We start from the raw sequence: 27585 nt of genomic DNA on the forward strand, positions 1-27585 counted from the left end.
GTAATAACCCTACAGCTGCCTAACACGGGTCCCTCAACCTGCCAGGACCGCATCCTGAGTGGGCAGAATGCCATCACCCAAGTATGTACACAGTGAGCAAAGAGGAAATTCAAGACATTTACTGAACTTCTATAGCCTCATGTCTCCTGGATGGCCCTGATAAGAAACTCTCCTTGGAATTTTTCGTAACTTCTGAGATACATAGGAGAATTCTTATTTTCACAAATTCCTCTGTATATCCGCTCAATAGATAGACCCAGCTCTGTCAAATTTTAGAATACCAAGAGAAAAAAGGAAGATCCTAAAAACTTATAGAAAGGCAACCCATTAAATAATAACAAGAATCAATGTATCATCTGACTTTTCATTAGGAAACTTTAATACAAAAAGACTGGAGAAAATGCCCTCAGATTTCTGAAGTCTCTGCCTAGCTAATTTATCCAGCAGGTGTATAAAATATTTTCAGATATTCAGAGTCCCAAAATTTTATGTTCATATATACTTTCACAGAGAGGTACTGAAGAATATGCTTTAACAAAACAAAGAACAAAGCGCAGGATCCAGTAAATGGTGGCTTCAGCCCAAAGAGTAATGAAATGAAGCAAGTGCTAGATTATCTCCACATTTACCACATGGAAAATATTGTGGAACTCCACATTACCTATTGGAACACTTAGGAAACAATAAATTTTCAAAAGGAAATAATTACTACCTCTGGGAGAATTATTACCTCATGAATATATATGTATAAATGAAATGTAATTATAGTAAAATAACTGACATAGTAGTAAACAATATTTACATAGTAAAACAATGTAATGTACTACAGATTAATCTAAACACTGTGATACTGGGAGAAGTCATATAAATACTTACATTTTATGAGAAATATATCTTCATCTGGCATGTAAGAAGCCAATCTATAATGTGTAAAATCATATACTGAGAGAAGCATAAGAATATTTGAGAATTTGAAGACACATTGCAAATGAAAGAGCTGTAAGAGTCAAGACTGTTTTCCTTTGGGAACAAGAGTGATAAATGAGGAGAAATGGGGCAAAGATAGCATTTTAGTGCTATTTGATTTGTTTAACCCAGATATATGTTTGTAAAAGTAAAAAAAATTTTTTTAATGATAAATGGAAACAATGTACAATTTGGATGAGAGAAGAGAGAGAGGTCATTTTATTTTTCTATTTTCTATTTTTTTCTTCTTAGGACCTGGCATATTGTGGTACCAATAACATTTGATGACATGCTAAAGGAGATTAAAGGAAATCAAGTGGCTTTTCAAGATTGCTTTACTACAGATTTTCTTTTTGTGCTGGCCTTTCCTTTGATGACAGTATCTGAGATTCCTGGGTTTTTACCAATCTCTTCACCACGTGGTAGTCAGTTAATGGCAGCCTGGACTGCTTGTGTTCCTTCATTTGTTGTTGTGGTTGCTGATATGGAGACCTTTCAAACAAATGACTCATTCCACAGCTGGACCAGAGTCAGAGTGCCTCCAAACATTTTGACAGATGATGAAAGGCACAATGTATCTGATGTGAGCCTATCACGGGATGGAATATTTTTTCTAATAAATGGCGTTCTTTACGTAAAAAGTTTTAATGAGTTCAAAAGGCTGGGAGTAAGTGAAAATCTTCCCAATAGTGGAATTATTGGTATTACAACAAGAAAATGGTGTTGGATCAACTATTTATTAAAGGTTAGTAAAAGATTATATATATATGTATATTACACTTACACATTTAGATTTATTTACTATATTATTTAATTCAGTGAAATATGAGACTACACTGTACAGCTTTCTTGCAGAGTTATTTTATTTATGGTGAAAATGAGTCCATCTTCCTAACCTAACTTTTTAGAGGCCTCTTTATAGAGATACACTTCCAACAAAAGAAATAAAATAAATCTTATTTATTATTATGCAGTCATTTAGCCATATTCTGAGAGTTTTGTTTAACCTTGACGTGGGCAAAAGATCCAAAAAATTATTTTCCCCAAAAAGTCTATGTATTCTCAAAAAATGAATTAACTCCTCTTTTTGGCAATATAGGGAATAAGATATCCTAAAGTTTATTCCACTACAAAACACTTAAAATGTTGTGTAAAATTTTTAAACGTTTTTAAAAGCAAATAGCTATACCTGTATGGAAATAGGAGAAATCCTGAGAGGAATGGGGTAGTCCAAGATCACTAATGGAGAGGCATAAGCCAATTCCCAATCTCAGCGGCTGTAAGCTCATGTGCTGATCTTAAATATTTAGACCTCTTTTACCTAGACTCAAGGCCTTGGGCCTGAGCAAGGTAGGGCATCTGATAATCATTTTTTCATAAAACAAGAACCTTCAAAAACTTTCCCAACATAATTAAATCTATCCCAGCGTTAACTCTTAGAAAGAGAGAAAAGTCTGTCTTTAGAATTTGTGATGAGAAATCAACCCACATGGACTCTGGGGCCCAGATTCCCAGGACCTGTGTAGTTTAAAAAACATTAAGGCTATCACCGAGCAGAATTGAACATCATAATTTCTGGAGAAATAAACCCTCAAGTCAGGCTTTGAAAATTTCTCACAGATAACCTTCTGACAAAATTGAGCTCACAGTAAAAAACGACAAAACACACAATGAAACATTAGATGCTGTGAGAGCCAGCAGAAACAATAAAGAGAAGAATCATTCCTACAAAGCCATCAGGTATTGGAGTTGGCAAAATACAAAATATCTTTAATAGATTTAAATAAATGGAAAACATAGGGAAAAAGGAATCTACCAAATGGCCAGGCAGTTAGTAAAACCAAAAGCAAGAAAGCCATTACTATAAAATTTAGGGTAGTGGTTATCCTGGAAAGGAAAAACATAGTGACTGGGAGAGAGCATGGGTGACATTTGGGAATTCTGATAATATTCCATTTCTAAATCTCCATGGTCATTACTCTTGCTTTGCACAAATCTTCCAGCAATGTATTTTTCTATCCAGTCCATTTTCGGTATGTGGATTGTATTTTAAAAGTTTTAATATGTTAAAATATTACATTTTATGTAATAAGCTTAGGTAAAATAATGAAATTGAAATTAAAATTCAATGGACAACTTAAATTGAAAATTAGATGAGAAGAAATTAAACAAAACAAAAGACTGAGAGAAAAAGAAATAGAAAACAAGAAAAAAAGAACGAGAGAAAAGAGAATGGAAAAGAAAAGATCCAACATACATCTAATCAGCATTCCAAAATGAAAGACTGGAGAGATGGGGAAGAACTGAGACTTTTTCAGACTTCAAGAAAGAGATCAATCTTCAGTCCAAAAATACTAATAAATTCCAATTGATATGTTAAAAAATAAAAACCCCTTAACACAAAATAATCAAATTGCACGGTCACAAGTTGCATGGCAGTCAAAGACTAGCAAGATATTAAAAGTATCCAGATAAGAACGACAAATTACAAGCAAGGCAATAAAGTAACTAGGACCAGTGGAAGCCAGAAGATAGCAAAATACTCAAAGAACTGAAATCAAATTATTGTCAACCTAAAACTATACACATTCGATGAAACAATCGTGAAGAACAAGAATGTTTGAAACTATTTTAAAGAACCCAAACCAGATATTTTAGAGTATAAATAGAATACCTGCGTTGAAAACTTATTAGATATTATCAATAGCAAAATGGAGACGACATGACATAGGAAATAGTCAATAAAACTGAAGTGTTAAAATTTCAATTGGAAATTTTCCAATCTAAACAATAGAAAAAAGCTGTCAAAACTGAACCAAGTCTGGGGCACCTGGTGGGTGCAATTGGTCAAGCGTCCAGCTCTTGGTTTCAGTTCAGGTCTGATCTCAGGGTCATGAGATCGGGCCCCATGTCAGGCTCTGTGCTCAGCATGGCATCTGCTTGAGACTCTCTCTCCCTCTCCTGCTCTCTCACTTTCTAAAAGAAATAAATAAATCTCAAAAAAAATAAATAAATAAAACCAAGTTTTAGAGACCTGTGGGATGATACCAAAATGTCTAGCATTCATGTCACTGAAGTTTCAAGAAGGAGAGGAGAAAGAGTATCATGTAGAAAAAAATAATAGAATAATTAATGGTTAGAAACATTCCATATTTGGCAAAAGATATAAACTTATAGGGTCATGAAACTCAGCAAACTCCAAACAAGATAATTGCAAAGAAATTCATAAACTACTGAAAACCAGAGGAGGAAGAATAGAAAGCACCCAGAGGAAAATGACGTAGCCTGTACAAGGAGAACAATGATTCAAGTGATGGCAGATTTCTCCTCAGGAGTCATAAATGACAGAAGCTGATGAAGCAACATTAAATGGGAAGAGAAGAAATACTAACCCAGAGTTCTATATCTAGACAAAAATGTCTTTCAGGAATTAAGGAGAAAAATAAAGACATTTTTAGATGAAAGAAAACTTAAGAGACTTTGCTACCTGGAGACCTCTTCTAATAAATGCCTAAGAAGCTTATCAATTGGAAAGGAAATGGAAAAATTTTTAAGTCAGGAATTAATAAAGAACAATAAAGAAATGGTACTTGTATGGGTAATATATAAGTTCCTTATCCTGTCTTATTTCCTTAAGATAGGTATGACAGCAAATATCTATAAAAGCAAAACTTAAAACACGTTTTCTGGTGGGGCTTTTAATGTATCTCGATATATAGGACAATTACAACATAAATGAGGAAGGAAAAAGGAACCTATGGAGTAGTGAGGTTTTTTTATTCCACTCAGAATATTAAAGTATTAATTCTAAGTAGGTTGTGAAAGGTAAGGACATAAATTATAAGCCCTAGGGCAGCCACTAAAAAAGTAAATGATGAATATATAAATTAAAATGGAATACTGGGGCTCCTGGGTGGCTCAGTGGGTTAAGCCTCTGCCTTTGACTCAGGTCATGATCCCAGGGTCCTGGGATGGAGCCCCACATCGGGCTCTCTGCTCACCAGGGAGCCTGCTTCCCCGTCTCTCTCTGCCTGCCTCTGCCTACTTGTGATTTCTGTCTGTCAAATAAATAAATAAAATCTTTAAAAATAATAATAATAAAATGAAATACTGGAATACTGGAATACTAAAATATATATATTTTAAAGATTTTATTTATTTATTTGAGAAAGAGAGAGGGCATGAACAGGGGGAGCAGCAGACAGAGGGAGAGGGAGAAGCAGGCTCCCCACTGAGTAAGGACCACTTTGTGGGCCTCGATCCCAAGACCCTGAATCATGATGCAAGCCAAAGGCAGATGCTTAACTGACTGAGCCATCCACGCACCCCCTAAAAATATATTTTTCAAATAATCCAAAAGAAAGTAGAAAATGAAAAAAAAAAAGGCAGAAGGCAAAAAAAAAAAAACCACACTAGGATTAAAAACAGAGGATACAAAGTAAAAAATAAAATGGTAGAGCTATATAGAAACATATCAATAATTTCATTAAATTTAAATGGCCAGAGCACTAATTAAAAAACATCAGTTGCCGAATTGGATTTTTTTTTTCTTTTAAGATTTGATGTTCCAGTTAGTTGCAGGCACCTGGATAGCTCAGTCAGTTGGGCATCCAATTCTTGATCTTGGCTTGATCTCAGGGTTCTGAGTTCCAGACCCAGTGGTGTGTGGAGCCTTCTTCAGTGGTGAAAAGACTCTATACCATTAGGATGTCTACACACTGTAACAAACCCAGTGGGCAGCTGTTATTCGTCATTCTCTCATATGCAGTAGAAATTGAGAAGCTGATTCTAAAAGTCATATAGAGGGGCGCCTGGGTGACTCAGTGGGTGAAGCTGCTGCCTTCGGCTCAGGTCATGATCTCAGGGTCCTGGGATCGAGGCCCGCATCGGGCTCTCTGCTCAGCAGGGAGCCTGCTTCCCTCTCTCTCTCTCTCTCTCTGCCTGCCTCTCCATCTACTTGTGATTTCTCTCTGTCAAATGAATAAATAAAATCTTTAAAAAAAAACAAAAGTCATATGGAAATTCAAGGTGGAAAGAAAAATTACAGATATCTAAAAATAAATGCCACTAAAAGTGTATAAGATCTTGTTTGAGATCAAAATAAAATATCAAAAATATTAATGAAGATCTGAATAAGTAGCTAGCTCTATCATGTTCATGGATTAGAATACAGAATTTTAAGAGTGTTTCAGTTCTTCCCATATTTATCTATAGATTTGATGCCAGTCGAATTAAAATTGCAATGTTACTTTGTGGCACTCAACACACTGATTCTAAAATATATATATGAGAGAGTAAAGAGCTGAGGGTTAGAAGGGGATGGAATAGCCTAGTGTTTCTTCTTTTACATATCAAACTTTATTATAAGGCTATAGTAATTAAGACATAAAATATTGAAAGCAGCTTTTTTCATTTAGTTCCATATCTCACCAGCTTTTGATGTATTCAGTCTTCTACTGTCTGATCTCTTTCAGAGGGTAGACACTAGCTCTCTTATGTTTCATGCTTGTAGAGTGTATCATTGTTTTTGATCCTTTTACTATCATTCATGCTGTGGTTTTCTATTTCTTAAAAACTGCAGAGCCTTGCTTCTTCTCCAGTGTGACAACTTGTGCCCTAACATTACAGTCTTCAGTCCACTAAGATTTAACATAACTATTGCTATGGTTGGAGTTAGGTCTACATTTTGGCATTTGTTTTCTATCAAACTTGTTCTTTTGCTTCTCTTGTCTTGTCTTCTGAATGAATCCTGTATTTTTCAGTATCTCTGTGTCTTCTACTGTATTGATTCTTCTTCATTCAGAACTATTTGTTAGTGGTTACACTTGGCTATCCAATAATTTTTAATCTATCAGAGCCTAATTTCAAATATATACTTCACAATAGTGTTAAGAAACTAATAACTGTATGATTCCATTTATACCCATTTTTTACCCTTTATACTCTCATATTTTACTTCTAAATATGCTATAAATCTCAAAATGCAATTTTTTGTTTTATTTTTTATTTTTAAACTTTATTTTATTTTTTCAGTGTTCCAAGATTCATTATCAAAATACATTGTTAATAATTTTGCTTTAAAAAGTTAAAAGCTTTGCTTTTGTCATATGGGGCACCTATGTGATACAGTCAGTTAAATGTTAGACTCTGGTTTTTGGCTCATAATCTCAGGTTAATGAGATCAAGCCCCGAGTCAGGTTCCCCACTCAACGTGGAGTCTGCTTGAGATTCTCTCTCCCTTTGCCCCTACCTTTCCTGTTCATGCTCTCCCTTTCTCAAATAAATAAATAAATCTTTTTAAAAATGCCAATTGTCTTAAAGATATATAGGTATATAAATATCAACTGATAACAAAATAAGTCTTTTACATCTATATTCTCCTGGGTATGCTTTATTTCTGTTTGCATACCCAGAGTTCTTCTTGAACTCATTGCCATTCAGCCTGAAGAATGTCTTTGAATTTTCTTGTATAACAAGTTCTGTCAGCATTTGTCTGTGTAAAAGTGTCTTTATTTTTTCCCTTCATTTTTGAAGGACATTTTTCACTGAATACAGAACTCTAGGATGACGGCTGGGTTTTGTTGCTTATAGAGTAATATATAAAAACATCATTCTGTTATCTTATGGCCTCTAACCATTTGGGGTAAGAAGTGAGCCATTATTCATGCCGCTATTCTCATATATACCATGTGTCTTTCTATCTGTAGCTGCTTTCAGAATTTGCTCCTTATCTTTGGTTTTTAGCACTTTTATTATTGATTAGATATGATTTCCTTTGTATGTATCCTGTTTGTGGTTCAAGGGAACTTCTTGGATTTCTGGGGTAATGTCATTCATTACTTTAGTGGTATTTTTGGATAGTATCTCTTCAAATATTTCTTCTGCACAATTCTGTTTTTCCTTTACTTCTAGAAGTTTAAAAACATTTATATGATACTGTTTAATATTGTCCCACAGATCTCAGACAATCTATTCATTTTTTTTTACCCTACTTCTTTCTTTGTATTTCAGTTTGTATATTAAACTGTCTTCAGGTTATCTACTTGGCTTTTCCCACTTACTCTTGAATCCATTGAATAATTTTTTAATATAATTTTATATGTAATTTAAAAAAATTTTTTATATCTAGCATTTTCACTTCTTTTTTATCATTAACATATCTCAGCTGAAATTCCCCCATCTCTGCCCTCATGTTGCCCATCTTTTCCACTAGGTCCTTCAGCATTTTTATGAGTTGTTTTGTCTTTAGCCATGCTTGGGCTCTTAGCACTGACAAGATTCCAGAGATCTCCTCCTACTTTACAACTGGCCACCACCTCTCCAAACCTAGGGAGCGCTGTCTTGTCTCTACAGCCTAGCTGCCAGCGCTTTGATCACTAAGGGATTCTTCCCTCCCTCATCTTGTTCCAGATTTTCATGCTTTGGGACATGTATCTCTCTCTCTCTGTTGCTTCCCTGTCCCAAGTCATAGCTGGGAGACCGCTTTACACTGGGAAAAGGCCGACCGTGAGTCAGAGGGAGAGTTTCCCCCAGCTCTCTTACCTACTCCCAGCCTATGGTAGCTGAGAATCCAGAATGCAGATGGCTTTCTCCCAACTTGGCTGCCTGGCTGCCAGCCCCCTCCCTATCTTCAGAGGATTACTGCTTTATATTTGGGAGAGGCCTGAATGCGTGAGAGGGATCTATTAGCTCCCCTACCTTGTCCCAAAATATTTGGCTTACTTCACACAAGCACTAAGTGAAGATCTATGGGAAAGTTTGTGGGTCGGTAAAAACTCATTCCTTGGAATTCCCATCTGTCATATTTATGACGGACTCTCATCCCTCTGCCAAGAAGAAGAATAACTATGGGTCTTTTCTATGAAGGGCTCATTTTGTTTCTAATATATTTCCTCTTCAAGGATTGTCTCACACTCATTTAAAGCAACTAGGTCTAAACTTTAATTGAATCTTCATTTGATAAAATGGTTTTTTTCCTGAAATGACTCTTCACCAAATGGTTTGTTTCTTTGGTTACCAGTTTGATATCTGTCTACATCCTGTCTGAGTATATTTAATACTAAATATTTGGGTATTACATAAACTTAAGGAGACAAGATGTGTCCAAGAGACTCCTTTTGGTCATCATGAATGTAGAGGTTACATGTTAAGTAAAAATCTCTAAGAATTAGAAATAGCTGGGAAGGAGAGACAGGGAAGAAGGGTCTCGGCTCTCTAAATGAAATTAGGCCCACTGAATTTCAGACGTAGCAGCCTCTCAGAGGCCTTCCTCTCTAACAACCTGTGTTCATGAAAAGGTGGTATTGGTTTGTCTAAGGTTTTTAGTTCTGTCTTCTCTTTATCCCATATCCAAGGAAACTGTAATTTTAATGTTTATTCTTTGATATATTGTTTCTATCTGAAGAAATAATTCATCTGAATTCACTTTTAAATTGACCCTCAGAGAATATCAGCTTTCTCTTTTCTTATGTGTTTATCTACTCTGGCTTAATGTTTGAAGTGTCTTTATATCTTGACAGTAATAAACATGGAAGGGACACTCATGGCCAGAGTAGATAAACACATAAGAAAAGAGAAAGCTGATATTCTCTGAGGGTCAATTTAAAAGTGAATTCAGATGAATTATTTCTTCAGATAGAAACAATATATCAAAGAATAAAATTACTGAAATAATTTATTTTTATGAATACATATGATATATTTCTATGTAATATATTTCAATGCCTAGAGTAGTATTCAGAAATACCCTAAATGCTAAACATTAATAGACACTACATTTTAAATATAGCAAATTAGAAGACCAGACTTGTTAGGACTATCACTAAAACCATAAATCTTCTAACATTTTCAATTTTTTATAGGGTAAAGCAAGAAGTAGAGTGGCAACCTGGACAAAAAATGAAGTTTATCTTGGATATGATTTTCTTAAATTTGTCAAAATAATGACTACTGAAAAACTGAAAATTTTTCTAAATATACCATCAGCTGCTACACTGACTATACACAATGTTGAGTATCCAGGACACCCTTTGGAACTTGCCTTATTTTTAAGTTACTGCACTAACTGTACTGTCAACAAAACGATTTACTTGGTAATATACAACGAAGATACAGAAGACTGTGTGAACCAAAACTTTGCGTTAGATGTCCCTATTAACAGTTTTTTAACTCCGCATTTTATATTCACAGCACTGCCAGGTTTAGTACTCTGGGACAAATATAGGATCTACTATTTTTATCACAATTTCACAGAAACTGGAGTTTTACAAACACCTACAGAATTTGGAAATCTGTCCAGATTAGCACATAACAGCATTATTCATGATATTTTCATAGGTGAGGCATTCTCATTCTGCAAAAATTATTCTAGATTTCATGGTAGACCTCTTCCTCATGAAGGTGTAACAATCACAAATGCACTCGTATATGATGCTTTTGGTAGGTAAAGGTGTATTTTACCACCTAAAAATGGATATCCGAAGTTCTACCGAGGTTAACTATGATCTCACATGGAGAAATGGCAAACTCAAGTTTGGGTCTTTCCCATAGATCCGTTTTGATCATTCAGCAGATACAAACCAAGCAGCCCACACAGGCATTTTCAGTGGAAGACGTGATATGGTGCTGTCTAGGGTTCCCTAGGGCTACCACAACTGGGTAGCTTCCAACAACAGAAATTTATTGTCTCAGCTTTGGAGACTAAATGTCCCCATTCAAAGTGTGAGCAATGCCACGTTCCCTCTGAAACCTGAAGGGAGGCTCGTCTATTGCTTCTTCCTAACCTCTGGTGGCTTGCTGGCAAACCTTGCCATTCCCAGGCTTGCAGCGACCTCAGTCCAACCTCTGCCTTCATCACAACATAGCTTTCTCCCTGTGTCCTCACATGCCATCTTGTTGCAAGGACAAGGGCCCACCCTACTCCAGTGGGGCCTCATCTTAACTAATCAGCTCTGTAATGATCCTATTCAAATGAGGTCACATTCTGAAGTAGTACTGGGAATTAGAATGTCAACATCTTTCATGAGGGGACACAATTCAACCTATAGTAGGTGTTGTAGAGTTGAATGGACCCATATTCGCCTCCATGGGCAAGTCATTGAACGTTTGCAAGTCTCATTTCCTAATCTGGAATGTAGGGTGGCTGTGTTGATTGGATAAGGGCTTGTAAAATGCTTAGAATAAAACTGGACGCATTATAAACCTTCAGCTAAAAGTAGTAATTCTGAATCTTACTGTTCCCAAGATAGTATACATTATAGGCAATGCAAAGAAATAGGAAGTTCCATCCTCAAGAAGTCTGGTTAGGAGGTGAACCATGAGAGCCTATGGACTCTGAAAAACAATCTGAGGGGTTTGAAGAGGCTGGGGGGGGAGGTTGGGGGTACCAGGTGGTGGGTATTAAGGAGGGCACGGATTGCATGGGGCACTGGGTGTGGTGCAAAAACAAGGAATACTGTTATGCTGAAAATTAAAAAAAAAAAAAATTAAAGACATCGTTTGTAAAATTAAAAAAAAAAAAAAGGAGATAAACCTAACCATGGAATTCAAAGGAAATGTTGCTGTAAATTGTAATGTCTTTCTTTTAAAAAAAAAATGTTTTTTATTATTAATTAGAAAGAGAGCATGAACAGGGAGAGGAAGAGAGGGAGCGGGACAACGGACTCCACACCGAGCCGCAGCCCGACTCGGGGCTCAGTCCCACAACCCTGGGGCCATGACCTGAGCGGAAATCAAGAGTCAGACACGCATCCAGCTGAGCCCCTGGCGCCCCTTGTAATGTCTTTCTTGATGCCTATCACCCGGCAACTCCCAAACAGTTGATATTTATGTTCCCCTTTACAACAAAACTCTTTAAAATATTGCCTAGTTTCACTTCTTCGTCTTTCCTCCCTTTCTCGTGAAGCCACACGAGTCAAATACTCCATGGGAGTGCTCTTGTCAAGGTTCTTAACAACCTCCCCTTTGCTAACCCAACGGCCGGTTTTCAGCCATCCTCCATGAGCCGGCGTTGTCAGCACGGCATGATTCTTTTTTTTTTTTCCCCCCCCAAAGACTTTATTTATTTGACAGAGATGGAGAGAGCACAAGCTGGGGGAGCAGCAGGCAGAGAAAGAGGGAGAAACGGGTGCTCCACTGAGCAGAGAGCCCAACCTGGGACTTGATCCCAGGACCCTGGGATCATGACCTAAGCCGAAGGCAGACACATAACCGACTGAGCCACCCAGGTTCCCCTAGCAGGGCCTGATTCTGGAAACACATTTTTTCACCTGACTTCTGGGGCATCGTTTTTTTTGCCCCTCCTGCTACTTCACTCTCTACTCCTCTGCAGCCTCTTTTTCTTGATCCCTCATCTTCCTGATTCCCAAATGGAGAAGCATGTCCGGGTCTAGTTTCCAGACATCTCTCAGAGCTCCGTTTCCATGCATTCTGCCCTCCAGCCATGACTCCTAGAAACATGGTTAATGCTATGACAGCCAATATCAGGAGCTAGAGAGGCACACAGATTGGGGACCTCACCCATTCTGGGGAACAGGTGGGTACAGAAGGCTTCCTTGCGGAAGTGCCGTCTAAGCTGAGGCCTGCTGAGTGGGCAGAGGTTAGTTAGGCAGTGAAGACAACATGGGGACAGGGTGCCCAACAGCCCAGAGACAGAGATAACAGGGTACAGTTCAGGCCTTGAAAGACAATTCAATGCTGACATAGAGTTCTCCAGAGAGAAAAAGGAGCAATCTCTGCTGGAGAAATCCAAGTTCAGGTTACGAGATTTATACAAGCCATGTGAAGAAATCGTACCTTCTCCTAAGGCCGGTATAGGGAGTTCTAAAGAGTTTTGAGCAAAAGAGAAGCAGAATCATATTTGTGTTTTATTAAAAGGCCGTTGACCACAGTAATAAGGAGATAAAGTTAGAATAATCAACGGGGGATACTTTTAGAAGAAACTTAAAGGTTAAATGTTATACTGAGAGCCATTTGGAAATGCTGAAATAAAAAGTCTAAACTGTCTATAAGCATATGAACTATGAATTTTAAAAGTCCTCAGCCTGCAACATTTCCATTTCTCAAACAACCCACTATTAAAAAGTTGCCATGAGATGGGGCGCCTGGGTGGCTCAGTGGGGTAAAACCTCTGCCTTTGGTTCTGGCCATGATCCCAGGGTCCTGGGATCGAGCCCCGCATCGGGCTCTCTGCTCAGCGGGAAGTCTGCTTCCCCCACTCTCTCTACCTGCCTTTCTGCCTACTTATGATCTGTCTGTCAAATAAATAAATAAAATCTTTAAAAGTTGCCGTGAGGGCACCTGGCTGGCTCAATTGATGGAGCATGGGACTCTTGATCTCGAGGCCATGAGTTCGAGCCCCACACTGGGTATAGAGATCCCTTAAAAATAAGATCTTAAGGGGCACCTGGGTGACTCAGTTGGTTAGGCCTCTGCCTTCAGCTCAGGTCAGGATCCCAGGGTCCTGGGATCAAGCCCCACGTCGGGTTCTCTGCTCAGCGGGGAGCCTGCTTCCTCCCCTCTCTCTCTGCTTGCTTATGATCTCTCTCTCTGTGTCAAATAAATACATAAAGTATTTTTTTTTTAAATAAGATCTTAAAAAAATGTTGCTGTATTTTATCTGGACTTCTGAAAGAGCAAATTCAAAATATAATAAGCCATATTTTCAAAATGTCTAATACATATAAAAATGATGCCATTTTTAACGGCTGCACTGTGTTCTGTGGTTTCTCTACACTATCATCTAAACTAATAGGAGTGTAAATAGATATTTAGACAGCTATCAGGCTTCAGTTCTTTTGCTATCATGAATAGTGCTGCAGAGAATGTGCTTCTGTGTATATTTTTGTACATTTGTACAGGTATCCTTTAATATAAATTATCAGATGTAGAATTCATGAATCAGTAATTTAAATATTTTAAAAATAAATCCTTTCCAGTGGTCCTCCAGCAAAAATTGTCACAGTCTAAGTTTCTCCAAAAGTATTGGAAAAATGTATATTTTCATATACTATATTTGATATTTACCCATAATACAGAAAAAATGGGTAATTCTCATTTTATCACACATTTAATAATAAGAGGTTATATCTAGTTTCTTCCTATGTTTATTGGCCATACTCTTGTACAAATTGTCAGGTCATACTGTGAAGTTTTTTGTTTTGTTTGGATAAAGAAAGGGAGAGAGCAAGCCCGGGACAGGGGATGGGCAGAGGGACAGGGAGAATCTTAAGCAGGCTCCATGTGCAGCACAGAGCCCGACATGACATGGGGCTCGATCTCATGACCCTGACATCATGACCCAATCCAAAGTCAAGAGTCGGATGCTTACAAGTGAGCCACCCAGGTTTCTCGCTTATTAAAACATTACTAAGTGAACATTGGATTAAATGTGAAGTTAAGATGAAAATTAGGAATTATTTTAAAAAGGAGATTAAAAACACTGTATATAAAGGTTTGTGGATGCAGCTAAAGCCACAGCGAGAAAAACATATAGCCTTATGGGGTTTTTTGTTTTGTTTTTTTTAAAGATTTTATTTATTTATTTGACAGAGAGAGAGAGATCACAAGTAGGCAGAGAGGCAGGCAGAGAGAGAGAGAGGAGGAAGCAGGCTCCCTGCTGAGCAGAGAGCCCGACACAGAGCTCTATCCCAGGACCCTGAGATCATAACCTGAGCCAAAGGCAGAAGCTTAACCCACTGAGCCACCCAGGTGCCCCAACCTTATGTTTATTAGTAGTTTTAAATGCTTAGGAAACAAGACTGAAAATAAACGAACTAATCATTTACCATAAGAAGCAGACAACAGACACCAAAGTTACAAAAAGAAAGCACAAGTGAAGAATCAAGAATGACAAAAGCAGAAATTAAGGAATTAAATAGAAAGTAGATCTGATAAACAAGTCAAGGGCTCCTTTCAAAGGAAAAGAAAACAAAAGCAAAATACTCGATTTTGACAGAGGTCCTGATCTCAGGGCCCTGGGGTGCAGTCCTGCATCAGGCTCCCTGCTCAGTGGGAATCTGCATGTCTCCCTCTCTCTCTGCCCCTCACCTCCCCGTGCTGTCTCTCTTTCTAAAATAAATAAATTAATTTTTAAAAATAACGTTTTAATGAGCAGCATGAAAGAAAGAAGAGAGAGTGCTGGAAAGCACAGAGGAGGGATGTCTAATCCAGATTTATGAGATTAGGAAAGGCTGAATAAAGGAAATGCCTTTCAAACTAAGAACCGGAAGAGGGTACATACTAGAAATATTAGATCAGCGGTCAGGATGGGCGGTGAAGTAGCAAAGACCCGGAGGCAGGAGAGAACATGCCAAGTTTGTGGAACTGAAATTTGTTGTGTCGGACTACGTAGTTTGTGAGCCCAAAAGTGGCAACAAGCAAGGCTCGCTGCGCATCACCACATGACCTGGACATTATCTAAAATCCAAGAGCAGTATATATTTTTTGTTTTGTGAGGCTACACATTTTGTGTGTCATCACACGGTGTTTGTATCCTGCACCTACTTTCCTCACTCAACATCCCGGTGGATTTTGTCATCCGCCTGCATTTTTCTCTTCTTCTACCTGGTGAAGTTTCTAGAAACACAACACACAAGGCACAGCAGGCCAAGAATTGGGTAAGCCTGGAAGGAGTTATTGCCAAAAGCAAAACAAAACAAAGCTAAATTTATAAAGTAAGTTATATGAGGAAAAGCAGCTTGTCACCACGGTCCAAAGAACCGTGGTCCAAAGGCCCAAAGGCTCAAAGGACCTCGGCGCCCCAGCTCACCTGCGCAGAGTTTGCCAAGTTAGCCACATGTCAGCACTGGCACTCCATGTCCCCAGTGTCGGGCTTCAGCCGTAAGGGCATCTCCCCCTTGCAATTATACTAAAACACTGAAAAATATTCCGAGCTGCACATTCACCTTACCGATCAATGCGACAATTTCACCAGCATTTATGGTTATCATTGAATTCCTACTGACGACATTATACTACATGAGAGCTTAAGGTTATAAGGACGTGTATATGGACAGCGATGTCTTTTTAAAGTATTCTGATCCTGAAAACAATTGACATCGCTGATTAAGGAGTTTTACTAGAATGTAATTTATAGTAATTTGTGAAAATGCCACTTGTGTATTCAAATTTCAAATGTAAGTTGCATAAGCACAGTACACTCTGTGCTTCTCACTCTATGAGTTGACCTTGCTCCCTCTAGCCAGTCCCTTTAAAGTGTTGTTGTTGTTGTTTTAAATTAGGGAAAGTATACCCCTAGAAACCATCCACGGAGAATGTCATGTCTGGAAAGAAAACCATGAAATCAACTAGTCCAACTGTTCATTTTACAGATACAGCTACTAGAATCAAAGAATTTAAGAGACTTATTATCTATGAACCTCTGTGACTTAGGCATAATACCTTGTTAAGAAAAGGAAGTTGGTTATTATTTACATAGTGAACCTGAAGATGTATCAACACACACACACACCCATTTCTTTATCCCAATAGTGTCAGTCTGTTACAGCTTCTATAACAAAATATCACGGGCTATGTTGGCTTAAACAATAGAAATTTGTGTTCTCACAGTTCTGCAGCATAGAAGTCCAGATCAAGGTGGTATCAAGTTTGGTTTCTGACAAGGACCCTCTTCCTTGCTTGGAGACATGGGCACCTTCTTACTGTGTCCTCACATGGCCTTTCCCCTGCCTGCATGCACAGAAAGGTCTTATGTCTTCCTCCTCTGACAAGAATACCAGTCATATTGGACTAGGGCTTTATGACGTAGTTTAAACTCCCATTACCTCCTGAAAGACATTTTCACGAAATACAGTCACAATGCAAGCTGGGGTTTCAACCTATCCATTTTGGGGGCATGGGGGAAGACAAAATTCCATCCATAGCAAAATGCTTCCTAATAATACTATTCCTGCATGGCCATGCTCATCATTATTTAGTGCACTAATTCCAGCTTTTTTGTGTAAGTGATGTCATATATAAAGTGATGTCATAAATATAAGAAGAAATGTATCCAGGAAAAGAATCACTGTACTATGAAGTAGAAGCTTTCCAGCATCGCATAAAATTTGCACCTACACACTCTAATTTTTCTTTAAACAGATAAATCCTTCATTACTACGAAAGAAATAATTTTGGTTAGAAGTGCATGGATTTGGGGCACCTGGGTGGCTCAATGGGTTAAAGCCTCTGCCTTCGGCTCAGGTCATGATCTCAGGGTCCTGGGATCAAGCCCCGCATTGGGCTCTCTGCTCAGTGGAGAGCCTGCTTCCCTCTCTCTCTCTGCCTACTTGTGAGCTCTCTCTCTGTGTCAAATAAATAAACAAAATCTTTAAAAGTAAAAAAGTGCATGGATTTATGGTTACTTAGGATAACTAGAATAACAAACTTTTCTCCTTCTTTTCCAGATTATTATGGAAATATTTTGGCAAAAATGGAAAATAACATCATATTTTATTTCAAGATCAATATTAAAGATGCAATAAAACTGCACTCATGGGCAAATAGCACAGTTAAGTCATTAATTCTATTGAATACGTCTACTCAAATATATTTCATATATGTTTTTGAAAATGCCACAGTACAGTCACAGGAATATCCTTTAAAACTGGAAACACAAAGTGTGAATTTCTATATACAAGAAAAATGCCCCTACATGGCATTTCATAATAATGTTTTTAGTGTTTTTCACTTTTTGGACAAGGGACAGAACCTGTCCTTTTGGGCTCAAATAGTCTATACAGAAAATCTTGGTCTGTATGTTATTGTGGAATCATATGGCCCAAATATATTACAAGAAATACAGAAGGTTCACTATGAAGTCGCCCTAGGATACTGTACTAAAACCACGGTAAGTTAATATTTTAAAATTTATTCATTCGATTGTAATAAATGTAAAATTAAAATACTTACATTTTTATCCTATCATGAAAAATATAGTATCTGACATCATCAGTGACATTTGATGACGTTTTCTGATTACAAACACTTATCTTTAGGTTTATGTCATTTTGATTCATGTTGCAGTAATTTCTGTTAGCAGATTATGGTAAACAATGTTTAATTTGAAAAGAAATTGAAACTTTCTTCATCTGTTATAAATATGTGTGTGTGTGTGTGTGTGTGTGTGTGCGCGCGCGCGCTCCTGCTCAGGCTTTTTTTTCTCTTTCAAATAAGCAAATAAAAAATATATATACATATGAATTTATGTATATGTATTTATACATATGTATATATATATTTTAAAAAACAGATTTTCCTATATAACACTGCCCCAAAACCTGACGGCTTCAAACAGCACCCAATTCTGTTTGTCAATCATTTGGGTGGTGAATACCTGGGCGATAGTGCTGGTTTCATCTGTCTGGGTTCATTCCTGAGGTGGTAGTCATCTGGTAGCTTGTCTGGGACAAGGTGATCTAGGATGGCCTCAATCACACATCAAGCCGTTGGTGCACACACTGGCTTGTGTGAACAAGGCACCTCAGCTGAGCGCTTTTCTCTGATCCATGTGGCCACCATCTATGTGGCCACTCCAGGTCAGAGCTGGCTTTTCCCCAAGAGTCTCAGGGAAGTATTCCAAGATAGCATGAGCAGATTCCTGTGGACCTCTTGAGGCCTCCATGTGGCCACATTCTATTCGTCAAAGCAATTCACAAGGCCAGCCTAGATTAACAGGATGAAGAAATACAGTCCACCCCTTGACGGGAGAACAGCAGACTTACCCTATGAAGAGAGGTGCCTACAGGAATGGGAAGAAGTGCCGCAGCTAACTTTCAGATGATGCAGCACAGCTAGGTGAAAATGTACTTTAGGTATTATTTTGTATACTACTTTCCAATGAACATTATAGCATAAATGTTTCACATGTTACTACGATTTCTTCCCGAACACTGTATATTCTACTTCCCACCTTCTCTTTCTGCATTCAGCTTTCTTTAGCATTTACAGTAGTGGGCATCTTAACAGAGGCAATGGAATGAAATGTTCAGTTAATTCCAAAGTCAGTTAAAGCAGAGGATCATTAAAAATGAAAATGATATGAATGAAATGTTATACTTTAACTTAAATAAATGAATGTATATTCATTAGTCAACCTTTTAATACAGGACCACAGACTTTTATTTGAAATAAGTCAACTTACTGGAGCATCTCCTCTCCTTTCTTGCATAACCTTATTCATAATGCGTTATCTCTTAAGTTCCCACCTCTGTTTCTTTAAAAGGGGAGGGGCTGCCTGGGTGGCTCAGCCAGTTAAGCATCTGCCTTCAGCTCAGGTCATGATCCCAGGGTCCTGCAATCAAGCCCCATGTCAGGCTCCATGCTCAGTGGAGAGACTGCTTCTCCCTCTCCTTCTGCTTCTCCCAGACTCCTGCTCAGGTTTTTTTTTTTTTTTCTCTTTCAAATAAGCAAATAAAATCTTCAAAAAAAAAAATGAAAGTAGAGGAGGGAGAAAAATTAATGACACTGGCAAAGCCATCAAAATTCTAGATTTTTTTCACTTTTTCCAATCTCTTACTGTTACCTTGCTCATACCTAATCAATTTCTTCAGAGACTTGCTTTATTAAAATTTTCCAAAGCAATCATTTTGTTCTCAGGGAAACAGTAATGCTACTTTCCTTTTACACTCAATTTCATCAGCCCATAATATTTAATTCCACAACTACAATAATAAGGCAATCTAGGATAAACAGGTTTAGAAACACAGAGAGCTGATTTAGATTTGCATAATATATGGATAGATCTTAAAACATTGTTTCATGGAAAACAGTGTCGAGTAAGAAACTGAGATCCATCATATAGTAACATTTACAAAAATTGTAAACACCTACACATAAATCACAAGCAACAACAAAAAAAAGCATTATTCATTTTACACAGACACAATACCCAAGGACAGTTATCAGACAATATGACATCATCAAGTATAATGACATCATGCTTGCTTGGTAAATATTATGGGGGTTTGCACATGGGGGAAGAGGGAAGGGAATGAAGGCAGAAGATACAGGGAAAAGCTAAAACATAATAAAATAAGACTGGATGGATCATGTTTCAAGAAACAAGGAGGGTATTTAATTCACTTTTCTGAAACTGAGGTACCCCCCTCTCCCAGAACAAGAACAGAAAAGATTTACACCATCCTTCAACCCAGGAAAGTTTTCTTTGATTACCTAGCCACAATATCTGCATAAGCTCTCATAAGTTTTCTTTCCAAGAATGTGCTGTATAATGTACTTTTGCCCATTTGCAATTCAGAACTTCAAAATACAGCTACCAGTCAAAATATACAAATAACAGTCATGACAAATGCTCTCCTCAATGCCTATCACCTGTTTCCTCCATGCCCCCACCTCCTCCTCTCTGATAACTATCAGCGTGTTCTCTAGAGTTTAGAGTTTGTTTTTGGTTTCTCTCTCTCTCTCTCTCTTTTCCTCTTTGCTCATCTGTTTTATTTATTAAATGCCACATACGAATGAAAACATATAATATTTGTCTTTCTCTGACTCATTTTGCTTAGGATTATACTCTCTAGTTCCAAAAATGTCATTGCAAATGGTAAGATTTCATTCTTTTCTATGGCTGAATAATAATCCATTACACACACACACACACACACACACACAGTGCAGCCACTGTGATGGAGTTCCCTCAAAAAGTTAAAAACAGAAATACCCTATGATCCAGTAACTGCACTAATGGGTATCTACCCCCAAAAAAAGCCACAAAAACTCTAATTCAAAGGGATTAGCAAGTTTTTTCATCTTTCTGTGCCTTAGTACTTTCATCTAAGTAATGATAATAAGAACAATGTAGTATATGTAATAGAATATCTAATTCATATGTAATTATGCCTACATGTTACCATAATGTATTGTTTTCTATATTAGCCACTATATAGTAATAAAATAATTATTATTGTAATATTTACTTCATAAGGCTTTTAGGATTAAATGAGTTTAACTACAGGGGTGCCTGGGTGGCTCAGTGGGTTAAAGCCTCTGACTTCGTCTCCGGTCATGATCCCAGGGTCCTGGGATCGAGCCCTGCATCGGGCTCTCTGCTCAGCGGGGAGCCTGCTTCCTCCTCTCTCTGTCTGCTTACTTGTGATCTCTGTCTGTCAAATAAATAAATAAAATCTTTTAAAAAAATGAGTTTAACTACATAAAGAACTTACAGGTGCCTCTGGCCCATAGCCAACACTAGGTTTACTTGTTGCTAAATAATAATCACCACTATAATCACCACTGTTGCTGCGACTGCTACTGTTCCTGTTACCACCACCACATTTCGTCAACCCTAGTGCACATTTTTTTAGCATCTATGAAATCAGGATGAGTGTTACATCCTGTGATATCTTAGAGCCGATGAATTACAGTAGTAATGTGATAACCTTGCTTATTTTGTGCAGAGTGGGTCAATACGACTTCACAGATTAATCATTGTGTGTCCTAGCTAGTAGGGTTGTCAAGTATCCTAGCTCATTACTCAATTTAGGGGAAACAAAACAAAACAAAACAAAACCTGAATATAACACCTATATATAAAAGTGGATAACTTTAATTTTGAAAAGGTTTTAGTGCTACTAGCTGGTTTCTTAGTGATATTTACACGAAAATTTAGTTTTGAAATTTTAAAAATGATTTGAACATCTTGATTGTCATAATCCTTTTTTTAATTGAGGTATATTTTTTATAATTGAATAGAACATTATATTCATTTCAGACATGCAACATAATGATTTGGTGTTTGTTTGTATATGTTGTGAAATGATCACCATAGTAAGCCTACTTAACCTCCATCGCTACACATAGTTACACATTTTTTTCTTATGATAAGGACTTTTAGTGTTTATTCTCTTGGCAACTTTTAAGTGTACAATACAGTATTATTAATTGTAGTCACCATGCTGTACCTTACAGTACCATGGCTTGTTTTATAAGTGTGAGTTTGTACCGTTTGAGTACCTTCATTCATTGTTCACACCCACCACTCCCACCTCAGGCAACAATCAAACTGGTCTCTGTACCTTTGAGTTGGTGGGGAGGGGTTCGTTGGTGGGGAGAGTGTGTCAGTTCCACATGTAAGTGAGATCATACAATATTTATCTTTCTGTGTCCGGCTCATTTCACTTAGGATCATGCCTCCAAGATTCACCCACGCTGTCGTAAATAGGCAGGATTTCCATGTTCTTTTTTTGTTTGTTTTTTTAGATTTATATATTTATTTTGAGAGAGAAAGATTTCCTTGTTCTTTATGACTGAATAATATTCCATGGTGTGTATACAGAAGAGAAAGAGAAACATAGGCTGTTTTCATGTCTTGGCTACTGTAAATAATGCTGCAGGGGACATGGGGGTGCAGATATCTTTTCGAATTAATGTTTTTACTACCTTTGGGTATATTCCCAGAAATGGAATTACTGGCTCATATGGTAGTTCTGTCTTTAGTCTTCTGAGGGTCCTCCATACTGTTTCCTACAGTGGCCGCATCAATTTACATTCCCACCAAGAGAGCACAAGATTCCCTTTTCTCCACATCCTCACCAACATTTGTTATCTCATGTTTTTTGATCATGGCCATTCTAGCAGGGGTGAGGAGATATTGTGCTCTTGATTTACATTTTCTTGATAATTAGTGATATGACGGACCTGTTGGTCATATATATATATATATATGTCTTCTTAGGAATAAATATATATTCAGAACCCTTGCCCATTTTTTAATCATATTGTTTTCTCACTGTTGAATTATTCAAGTTCCTTGCATATTATGGATATTAACCCTTTACCAGGTGTGTGACTTGGAACTACTTTCTCTCATTGCTTCTTTTGCTGTGCAAAAGCGTTTTTTAGTTCAATGTAGTCCTACTTGTTTATTTTTGCTCTTGTTGCCCTTGCTTTTGGTGTCAAATCCAAAAAAAATATTGCCAAGAGTGATGTCAGGGAGCTTACTGCCTGTCTTCTTCTAGGAGTTTTATGGTTTGAGATCTTATGTTCAAGTCTTTAATCTCCTTTTGAGTCGATTTTTGTATATGGTGTGGGGTAGGGGACCAGTTTCATCATTTTGCATGAGGTTCTTCAGTTTTCCCATTTATTGAAGATTATCCTCCCCATTGTATATAATTAACTCCTTTGTCATAAATTACCTGGCCGTATACACATGGGCTTCATTCTGAGCTCTGTTCTGCACAGTGATGTGTTTGTTGTTATGCCAGTATTATACTGTTTTGCTTATAATGCTTTGTAATACGGTTTGAAATCAGGTACAATGATGCCTCCAGCTTTGTCTTTCTTAGGTTGTTTTGGCTATCCTGGTTCTTTTGTGATTCCATATAGATTTTAGAATTCTTTGTTTCCTTGAAAAATGCCATTGGCATTTTGATACAGAATGTCTTGAATCTATATATTGCTTTGGGTAGTGTGGACATTTTACATTTAATATCAATTCTTCAAATCCATCAGTACAGAATATCTTTCCATTTATTTGTCTCTTCTTTAGTTGCTTTCATGAATGTCTTAAGTTTTTAATATACAGGTCTTTCACCTTCTTGGTGAAATTTTTTCTGATGTATTTTATTCTTCTTGATGCACTTGTAGGTGAGGTTGCTTTTTTAGTTTCTCCTTCTGATAGTTTATTATTACTGCATAGAAGCACAACAGATTGTTGTATATTGATTTTGTATTCTGTAACTTTACTGAATTCATTTATTAGTTCTAACAGTTTTTTGGTAGAATAGGGTTTTTTTGGTTTTGTTTATATAGACCATGTCATCTGCAAATAGAGACAGTTTTACCTTTTGTTCCAATTTTTATGTCTTTTATTTCTTCTTGTCTAATTTCTCTGGGTGGGATTTCCAGTATTATGTTGAACAAAAGTAATGAGAGTGGGCACCTTTGTCTTGTTCCTCTGAGAGGAAAAGCTTTCAGCTTTTCTCTATTGAGTATGGAGATTAGCTACAGGCTTGACATATTTAACCTTTTCTATGTTCCCTCTATGCCCACTTTGTGGAGAGTTTTTATTATAAATGGATGTTGCGTTTTGTCAAATGCTTTTTCTGCATCTTCTGAAATGACGATTTTGATTTTTATCCTTCATTTTGTGGATGTGGTGTACCACACTGAGTGATTTGGAAATGTCGAGCCATCCTTGCATCCTTGGAATAAATCCTACTTGATTGTGGTGTTTTCTTCTTTTACAGTATTGTTGAATTCAGATTCCTAAGTTTTGTTGAGAATTTTTGCATCTACCTTCACGGAGGATCATGGCCTTTAAATTTATTTTCTTTGTGGCATCCTTGTCTGGTTTTAGTATCAGGCTGACGCTGGCATTATAAAATGAGTTTGGAAGTGCTCCCTTTTTTACTTTTTGGAAGAGTTTGAGGATTGGTATTAATTATTTTTTCAGTGTTTTGTATAATTCACCAGTGAAGCCATCTGGTCTTGCACTTCTGTTTGTTGGGGAGTTTTTGATTACATATTCCATCTCCTTATTAGTATTCAGTCTGTTCAGATTTTCTATTTCTTTGGCAATTCAGTCTTGGTAGGTTATGTGTTTCTTGATATTTATCCATTTCTTCTAGGTTGGCCAGTTTGTGGGCATTTAGTTTTCTCTTATGATATTTCATTTTTCAGTGATATCAGTTGTAACATCTATTTCTGATTTCAGTTTTTTGAGTTCCTTTGTTTAATTTGGAGTCAGGCTAGGCTTATCAATTTTATCTATCATTTCAAAACCAGCTCTTATTTCATTGATCTCTTCTGTTGTCCTTTTAGTCTCTATTTCATTTATTTCCTCTCGGATCTTTGTTATTTCCTTCCTTTTGCTGAATTTAGGATTTATTTATTCCTCTAGTTTTTTGAGATGTAAAGTTAGGTTGTTTATTTGATTCTTTCTTGTTTCTTGATGTAGGCATTTCTCACTATAAGGTTCCTTCTTAAAACTGCTTTTGCTGCATCCCATATATCTGAGAATGTTGTATTTCTGTTTTTATTTGTCTCAATGTATTTTTGTTTGTTTGTTTCTTCATTACTTGTTCAATAACATATTGCTTAATATTCACCTATTTGTGAATTTTACAGTTTTCCTCTTGTAGCTGATTTCTAGTTTCACAGCATTGTAGTTAGAAGAGATGCTTGATTTGATTTTAATTTTCAAGTATATTAAGATTTGTTTTATGGCCTAACATGTGATGTCTCTTTGAGAATGTACTGTGTGCACTTGAGGGAAATGGGTATTTTGTTGCTTTTGGATAGAAGGTTCTGGATATGTCTATTACGTCAATCTCATCTACTCTGTTGCTTAAGATTAATGTTTCCTTATTGATTTTCTCTTTGGATGACGTATCCATTGATGAAAGCGGGGTACTAAGGTCTCCTACTATTATTGTATCACTATCTATTTTTCCCTTTAGCTCTGTTAATATTTGCTTTATATATTCAGGTGCTCCTTGTTGGGTGCATAATATTATATCATCTTGTTGGATTGCCCCTTTGTCATTAGGTAATAACCTTATCTATCTTTTATTACAGTGTTTGTTTTAAAGTCTGCCTTGTTAGATGTAAGAGTAGCTGCCCCAGCTTTCATCTGATTTCCATTTACATGGGTTATCATTTTCCACCCCTTTCCTTTCTGTCTCTGTGCATCCTTACATCTGACAAGGCTCTGGTAGGCAACACGCAGATGGGTCTTGTTCTTTATCCATTCAGCCATCTTATGTCTCTTTACTAGAGAATTCAGTCCATAAGTACTTAAAGTGATTACTGATAGATACGTACTTATTGTCAGTTTGTTGATGTTTTCAGTTATTTTTACTACTTTTTTGTCTTTAAGTTTCATACTAGCTTTATAAGTGATTAATCTACATTTACAATATTAGGTAATTCTTAATTCCACTATTTTTTCATCTTACCAATTAGATTTACACTTTCATATGTTTTCCTGTTACTAATATTTCATTTCAATTTTAAAAGTCCCTTTAACATTTCTTGTAAGGTTGGCTTAGTGATGATGAACTCCTTTAGCTTTTGCTTATTTGGAAAACTGTTCCCTCTCTTTCAATTCTGAAGGACAACTTTGCCAGGGATAGTATTCTTGGATGGCAGTTTTTTCTTTTAGTACTTTGAATACATTGTGCTGCTCTTCTGTGGCAGCAATGTTTCTGCCAAAAAATCTGCTTATTGTCTTATGGGCGTTCCCTTGTACACAAATTGTTTTTTTCTTAATGCTTTTAAGAGCTTCTTTTGTCTTTAACTTTTGATATTTTGATTATAAGGTGTCTTGATGTGGGTGTCTTTGGATTCATTATATTTAAAACTCTGGGCTTTCTGGATCTGAATGTCTGTTTCCTTCCCCAGATGAGGGAAGTGTTTGGTCATTCTTGGAATAAGTTTACTGTCCCTTTTTCTCTCTCTTTTCTTTCTGCAACCCCTATGATGCAAATATTGATCCGCTTGATGTTGTCCCATAAATCCCTTAAGCTCTTCACACTTTTTTTAAAATTTATTTTTTATTTTCAGCATAACAGTATTCATTATTGTTGCACCACACCCAGTGCTTCATGCAATCCGTGCCCTCTAGAATACCCACCACCTGGTACCCCGACCTCCCACCCCCTGCCCCTTCAAACCCCTCAGATTGTTTTTCAGAGTCCATAGTCTCTCATGATTCACCTCCCCATCCAATTTCCCCCAACTCCCTTCTCTTCTCTTTCTCCCCATGTCCTCCATGCTATTTGTTATGCTCCACAAATAAGTGAAACCATAAGATAATTGACTCTCTCTGCTTGATTTATTTCACTCAGCATAATCTCTTCCAGTCCTGCCCATGTTGCTACAAAAGTTGGGTATTCGTCCTTTCTGATGGAGGCATAATACTCCATAGTGTATATGGACCACATCTTCCTTATCCATTAGTCTGCTGAAGGCATCTTGGTTCCTTCCACAGTTTGGTGACCGTGGCCATTGCTGCATTCTTTTTTCCTTTTGCTATTCTAACTGGGTGAGTTCTACTGCCCTGTCTTCAAGTTCTCTATTATATTTTTCAGTTCAGGTATTGCATTTTTCAACTCTGTGGCTCCCATTGGACACTTTCTTGTATTTTCTGTCTTTGTTGAAATTTCCACTTGGTTCATCCATTCTTCTCCTGAGCTCGGTGAGCATCATTATGACCATAATTTTAATCTCCTTATCAGGTAAGTCATTTATCTCCATTTCACTAGGTGTTTTGTCTGAAGTTTTGTCTTGTTCTTTCATTTAGAGCATATTTCTCTGCTTCTTTATTTTTTTCTTGGATCTATGTGTTGGTTTCTATGTAGTAGACAAAACAATCATTTCTCCCGGTCTCATGTAAGAGATGAACCTTATCATTCAACGTGGCCCTCTCAAATCTTTGTGATTGTCCAATCAGCCTACTTTATTCTTAGTGGCTCCCAGTATTTGATGGTGTGCCAAGACCTGTCAGCATCTCGAAGGGGAATATCTCAGTTAGCACCTAGATGCAGGCTGATTGGAAGCCAGACCCTGATGTAGCAGCTTTTAAATTATACAAACACACCTCTTTCTGGGGAGACTGGGAGATGCACATTTTTGTCTGCTCTCTCAATGTTGAGCCCTGGATTAACA

The 27585-nt window shown here is 37.2% G+C and overlaps 1 protein-coding gene across 5 annotated transcripts in view; it reads left to right on the forward strand.

The window, feature by feature from the left end:
- The window catches only part of CATSPERE (catsper channel auxiliary subunit epsilon), a 157329-nt gene that overhangs the window by 92771 nt on the left and 36973 nt on the right, over positions 1–27585 (forward strand). For all 5 annotated transcript variants that reach the window (XM_032317865.1, XM_032317869.1, XM_032317868.1 and 2 more), the window contains 3 exons: positions 1219–1711; positions 9828–10302; positions 17370–17812. In XM_032317865.1, the coding sequence (XP_032173756.1) occupies positions 1219–1711; positions 9828–10302; positions 17370–17812 (1411 nt within the window). The remainder of the gene's footprint in view (positions 1–1218; positions 1712–9827; positions 10303–17369; positions 17813–27585) is intronic.

The sequence above is a fragment of the Mustela erminea genome, chromosome 17, assembly GCF_009829155.1.
Source record: "Mustela erminea isolate mMusErm1 chromosome 17, mMusErm1.Pri, whole genome shotgun sequence".
Taxonomy (NCBI): domain Eukaryota; kingdom Metazoa; phylum Chordata; class Mammalia; order Carnivora; family Mustelidae; genus Mustela; species Mustela erminea.